We start from the raw sequence: 6,909 nt of genomic DNA on the forward strand, positions 1-6,909 counted from the left end.
CCATAGGACTGACAACCCTAAAATCGTGATGTTGCATCTCTTCGTCACCTTGGAACAGTTGTTACAGAATATGAATGTGTGTGTGAGGCACTCAATTACTAGCTGATAGATATTTCAAAATTATAATTGTTTTCAATAAAATAGCAGCTCAGATAACTAATAGCATGAGGGAAAATTCAACTGCTTTCCATATATAAACTATGGAATTATATCCTGTGCTTGCAATAATATTAATCAGTTGTGTTGGAGAAGTTGGTAGAACAAGAGTTAGACTGGTGCCTAAATGATAGCAAGATCATAGAATCATAAAATCATAGAACAGTTAGGGTTGGAAAGGATCTTAAGATCATCAAGTTCCACCCCCCCGCCATAATGAGTAGAATGAGATTCTTTGAAACTGCTTGTTTATTTCTTAGATGTAATTACTTGATCATTCTTCTATTGAAGTCTGATGACGGCAATACAGTTACTTCTTTGCACTGGATTTGCTGTGCTTGTGCTTTCAAAACTCATGATCTTCAACAGAGAAAGCCTATATTTCACAGGAATGTGAGACTTGCTGTAGGGAGCGATGTCACACTCCTCCCGCTTCTTTCTTGCACAGGCAGCTTGCTGTTGCTCATTACCATGAGGCAGTCAGACCTTAGTGTTTCACCAGCTGAATATCTGTGCATTAATTAACAAGGCATAAATGCTGCCCAATACTCATTCATTGCTAAAATCTGGTTTCCTTTTGGGCAAGAAAGAGTGTTTATGGTGTTGCCAGTGCCAAGTCAGTTGTCCTTGTGGAAATTCAACTATCATTAGTAGAAGATGATACTTATCACACCAGAAACCCTGGCTATGATTGACAATGTGCCTATTAATATTTGAGTATGAGTTGCACCAACAGGCAGAAAGTAAGAGACTTGTGAACAGAAAAGTGTAGAAATCCTGCCGTTTGGTGTCTGTTATTTCTCTGTTCATTTTTCAGTGTCTACAGGAATGGGAAAACCAGAATTGTAACCTTAAAAATCACACAAAGATAACTATATAAATGTGTTGCTTTTAATACTATTTTGGCAGATAATGGAGGCCCCTGGCCTGCCATAGGAACTACAGTCAGAGAAAATAATTACAAGAAGAAATTTCGTATGTGCTAAAGACATTTTCACTGTGTAAAATTAGGGGACACCATAGAAAGCCCTTAGTAGAGATGTTTTAGAAACCAGAAAATTGAAATGGTTGAAAGCCATCAGTATGAATTAGTACGAAATTCACCTTAAAGTCAAAAATAGTTTTAAAATGAGACAGACCAATAGTGTAGATCAGGTATACTGAAGTTTAAATTAGGGTCACACATGAAATTATTGCCTATTAATACTTTAACCTTTTTTTTTATATGTTTGAATAGGTAGCTAACAAGTAACTTTAAAAGCCATCATGTCAATCCCTAACCTATTGACACAGACTACACAAAGCACAATCACACTAATGGAGCAATTTTTGCGTGTGTACCTTATCTAGGCTGTGTATGGTTGGATCAGAACTTCCTCCCTGCAGTTTTTATGCATACTTTACTTGATATTACCTACATTCAATATAATACCTGATACTTTTTATTTTTATATATATATATATATATATGAGCTCATATGTATATATAGATGAGCTAAAGATTAATCAGAGAACAAAGAAATTATCTTCTTAGGTCCACATAGCGCTAGCTATGTTTTACCATGGGGCAAACACCATAAAAAAAAAAAAATGGGATGTTACCTACCTTCTGTGGCACTTTGACCACTTTCATTACATTATTTAGTTCTGCAAGTAGCTGTGGTGATCCTGCCTGTGGCACAACTTGGGACGTCATGTGGTGTCTGCTCTAAGTGTTATTCATTCATAACAACCTAATTAGAAGTTTTGGCAGCAAAGAGGCAGCAAATCATAGTAATGTTTCTGTAATAACACAGTCTCTGGGATAGAATCATAGAATCAAATAGCAGCTCAGATAACTAATAACATGAGGGAAAATTCAACTGTTTTCCATATATAAACTATGGAATTATATCCTGTGCTTGCAATAACATTAATCTGTTGTGTTGGAGAGGTTGGTAGAACAAGAGTTAGACTGGTGCCTAAATGATAGTAAGATCATAGAATCATAGAACGGTTAGGGTTGGAAAGGACCTTAAAATCATCTAGTTCCAAGACCCTGCCATGGGCAGGGACACCTCACACTAAACCATGTCACCCAAGGCTCTGTCCGTCCTGGCCTTGAATACTGCCAGGGATGGAGCATTTACTACTTCTTTGGGCAACCCACTCCAGTGCCTCACTATCCTCACAGTGAAGAACTTCTTCCTTATATCCAATCTAAACTTCCCCTGTTTAAGTTTGAACCCGTTACCCCTTGTCCTGTCACTACAGTCCCTAAGGAACAGTCCACCCCCAGCATCCTTATAGGCCCCCTTCAGATACTGGAAGGCTGCTTATGAGGTCTCCACGCAGCCTTCTCTTCTCCAGGCCGAACAGCCCCAACTTTCTCAGCCTGTCTTCATACAGGAGGTGCTCCAATCCCATGATCATCCTTGTGGCCCTCCTCTGAAGTTGCTCCAACAGCTCCATGTCCTTCTTATTCTGAGAGCACCAGAACTGCACACAATACTCCAAGTGAGGTCTCACAAGAGCAGAGTAGAGGAGCAGGATCACCTCCTTCAACCTGCTGGTCACTCTCCTTTTGATGCAGCCCAAGATACAGTTGGTTTCTGGGCTGCAAGCACACACTGGAGCCAGCTCATGTTAAGTTTCTCACTGACCAAGGCCCTTGCAGGGCTGCTGAGAATCTCTTCTCTGCCCAACCTGTAGCTGTGCCTGGGATTGCCCTGACCCAGGTGTAGGACCTTGCCCTTGGCATGGTTAAACTTCATGAGCTTGGCATTGGCCACCTCTCAAGCACGCCAAGGTCCCTCTGGATGGCATCCCTTCCCTCCAGCATATCAACCGAGCCACACAGCTTGGTGTCATCAGCACACCCAAATTTCCCCTTACATTACACAGCAGAGACCCTTGGTTTAACCCACTGGAACAGTTCCCTGAGCAAGCAGTATTTATTTGCTTAACCTTTTTTAGCAGGGTTTTGAAGCAGATAAAGTAGTGGAGACTGGCTTTGAATTTTAAGACCTATTTGTTCTTGTCTCTTTTGGTGTCCTATTAGCTGAACTTCACTGCTTTATAGAAATAAACATGTTTAATTCTTCTTTTTTTTAAGGGTAGAGAACATGGCCATGCGACTGGAAGAAGTAAATGAGCGAGAGCACTGCATGAAGGCCTCTCTGCAGACTGTTGACATTAGGCTTGCTCAGCTGGAAGATATGATGGGACGAATGGTGATCGCCCTAGAAAAACTGACTGGCATAGAAAGGGGTGAGACAACCAAGATACGATCCAGGACCTCATCTGACTGTACTGATGCAGCCTACATTGTGAGGCAGAGTAGCTTCAATAGTCAGGAAGGAAATACTTACAAGCTTCAAGAAAGCATAGATCCCACTGGAGAGGAATCCATGTCCCCAACATCTCCTACCATCACACCCCGCATGCGAAGCCACTCTTTCTATGCAACAAACATGAAGGACAAGTGTGGGCTGGAAAAGTTTGAAAGCATTTTTAAGGAAAGGTCTCCAAGCCTGCATCGAGCTATCAGTTCCCACTCGATAGCAAAAGAAGGAAAGATTCCTTTAGCTCCTACCAGCACTTTGTCAATTGCCCCAGACTCCAGAAGGCCTTCGTCTTGTATTGACATCTATGTTTCTGCCATGGATGAGATGCATTCTGACACAGAGCCTCTCGACAGCTCCATAAATATTCTTGGTACCGGAGATGCAGCTCTGCAGGCTCACATAGCCTCTTCCATTTTGGCTAATAGTGCGTACATTAGCAGTACACCTGGCGAAAAAATCTCTGGCAGGAGTCTTGATTGTGAGGAAACCTCTGGAGTAGAAACAAGAGCATTTTCTTCAGACTATTCACATATCACAGATTGTCAAATCCCCTGGGATTCAGACCCTCCATTGTATCATGCTTTAGAGCGATCTAAAAGCAGTCGTTATCTGGCTACAACTCCATTTATTCTAGAAGAAACACCAATTGTGAAATCTCACAGTTTTATGTTCTCTCCATCTCGGAGCTACTTCAGCAGCCTTGGTGTCCCAGTCAAGACCGCAGAGTACACAAGTATTACGGACTGCATTGACACAAGGTGTGTGAGTGCTCCCCAGGCCATCGCAGAGAGGGACAGTTTTCCTGGAAGTCTCGGAGGCAAAGTGGAGGACTTGGGATGTTGCCACCCAGAGAGAGAAGCTGAACTAAGCCACCCGAGTTCTGATCATGAGGATATTGAGGCCAAAGACAAGAAGGGAATCCCCTTATCTCCTCAAGATGGCAATGCTACAAAAGCTCTGCCCAACAGCATTCCAATTCCTAAAATAGAGCGGGCCAACAGCTACTCTGCAGAGGAGTCCAACATGTTATATGCACAGCACACACGGAAGAGTTACTCTATCAGTGACAAACTTGACAGACAGCGAAATGCAACAGGCCTGCGAAACCCTTTCCAGAGGAGTAAGTCCTCAAGACCAGAGAGCAGGGGGGACAACCTGTCCATGAGGAGACTGTCAAGAATGGGAGCCTTCCGCAGCTTTGAAAGCAAGCACAGCTAGGCCTAGACAAAGCTCACCAGCAGTCCAAGGGTCACCTGCTCTCCAGTCCATCTTTCTTAGCAAAACATAAAAGAAACCTTTTGTCACTCTGCCAACTCCAGTTGGCATTAGGCACTGGTCAAGAGAGCACTTTGTTGGTCTCAGCATCGCCCACTGAGTTACTGCATCTTGACCCAGTTGACATTTGCACTTAAGGAAGAAGGGAGGGATTAAAGCTGTACAGAGTTTTCAGTAAACAGCAGTAATAACAAGCCCCTTTATGAAGTCACAAGAAATAAATTAGTAGGTTCAGAAATCTGCGTTTTATTAGAAAGCATCCTAAGATCTTTGATCATTATTAAAGTTTTCAGGATTCAGGAATTAACTGGCAAAAGACATGTACAAGTCAGATGTTCTAAACTTCAATCACAACTTCTTTTTCATCTGTTTCACTGTTGTGATGGCTGATGAAAAGCATTTATTTCTGTAGTAAATGGCAGCAAACAAACCTAAAGTCTCCCAAATCCCTTGCATTCCACTTCTTCTGGAGATGAAGAAAAATGAACAAGATAACAACCATAACGTTCACTTGTCTCTTTTTGTATCAACTTCTTGTGCCACAAAAAGTTTGTATTTTCAAGAGCAGAAAGGGAAATGAAATGTCTTTTGTACTGCAACAAATGGAGGAAGGATTTATGTTAAAATATCAGGTGATATCCTGTATAAAACAGGCATTCTAGATTCTAGTGCAGCTGAGCAAGCTCAGGATGAATGTAAGTAAGTGGAATAGTATATATTTATTTTTTTAACCACATTTGTTATCAGTATGTTGTCTCATTAAAGGATTTGATGGAACAGTAAGAACAGGGTGATCAGAGCAAAGCACTGTAATATTGTCAGGTTCTCACTGCTCCATTTTCATTAGGTATACAAACTGGGGAGATTTGTCCACCAGGCTTCTACCAGGCTCTTCTTGCTGTTCTGTTTGAGCTGCCAATTTTTCTCATCATTCACTTAAATTGTTCTTAAAAATATACACCTTTTTTTTTTTTTTTTTGTGATAACATGTCCATAATTGAACATTCCAAAGTGTACAAGATATATCAAACAGCCTCAGTCCAGATTAATGCAATTAGACTGAAGTTGCTTAAGCGAGAATGTTCTTGGCAGAGAACTAGATAGCACTAAAAAGTGTATATGCTTTTAAGGTAAGTTAAAGGATCAAAGTGAAACTGTACGTGTCTGTAAAGAGCAAAAGCCGTCTGTTGAGACTAGGATTCCACCATTCAGCAGCATACTACACAATGTGCATTTTAGTAGGCTGAAGTCTATCTAGGTTTGGCTTGTGACTGAAGATAGTCGTAATTCCATTGACCCCATATGTGTTCCAAGGGTCCATAATGTCAACCAGAATTTCAAATTTCTCATGAGAAGATGCCACAGTGGTCACAGGTGGAAGGGTATGCAGAAGACAGGAAAAGGGTGGAAAAGCATTAAACTGCAACTGGATCAAAATTTCACATCCTTTGTAACATCACAACTTCTAAGCTTGTAAAGAGCTGAAGCTGATGCTATTAAAAATTAAAACATCTCTACACAGACCAGCATGTGTGTAGAGCCAACTTCTTTTTGTTATTAAAAATGAGCATGTGATTGGAGTACATACTTCCCATTATTTAAATGGAAATTATCTTCTAAATCTCTAACGCAGCTTTGAAAATGCAGGCTGATATTTTCTAACTGGGAGCTCGCCCTTGGAGACTTTGAGCACCATATGAGAGCTAAGTCTGAAAGGCAACAAACCCAAACATGAAAATAATTATCAGCCTCAAGAAAAGAGGCAAAGAAGCTGAAAATGTTTAGTTACTGAATCACTACATTGGAAAGTTAAGGAAATAAAGAAATGCAGCATGGGGACTTTAAGCACAATGTGTTTCATGCTTCCTGCACCAACGTGTTCCGTGCTTTCTTCTATTTGATCAGGCTTTCAATGAGCTTAACTCCACCAAGACACCGTGTTTATGCAATTGCCTTGCCATCCATGTGCAGCATTGCAGTCACATGGCAACACTGAGAAAGGTCAGAAACCTTTCTGTGCATTATGAAGCATGCTTGTGACAGGCTGATTGTTGAACAATAGCAAAACGCCTTAGGGCAAAGGAACTTGTGTTTAACAATCTGCTTCAGATGTGCCAACTTTTGATAGCAGCCTTCTCCTAAGGCTTCTCCA

At 41.2% G+C, this 6,909-nt stretch overlaps 1 protein-coding gene across 2 annotated transcripts in view; it reads left to right on the plus strand.

Annotated features, from left to right (window-relative positions):
* TRPM3 (transient receptor potential cation channel subfamily M member 3) overlaps positions 1-4,700 on the plus strand; it is a gene marked incomplete at both ends in the record, with an annotated part of 379,891 nt that extends 375,191 nt beyond the window's left edge. For both annotated transcript variants that reach the window (XM_080637491.1, XM_080637492.1), the window contains one exon: positions 3,251-4,700. In XM_080637491.1, the coding sequence (XP_080493617.1) occupies positions 3,251-4,700 (1,450 nt within the window). The remainder of the gene's footprint in view (positions 1-3,250) is intronic.
* Between the last annotated feature and the right edge of the window lie 2,209 nt (positions 4,701-6,909).

Source organism: Psittacula echo (genome assembly GCF_963264785.1).
Source record: "Psittacula echo genome assembly, chromosome: Z".
In the NCBI taxonomy this organism is placed as follows: domain Eukaryota; kingdom Metazoa; phylum Chordata; class Aves; order Psittaciformes; family Psittacidae; genus Psittacula; species Psittacula echo.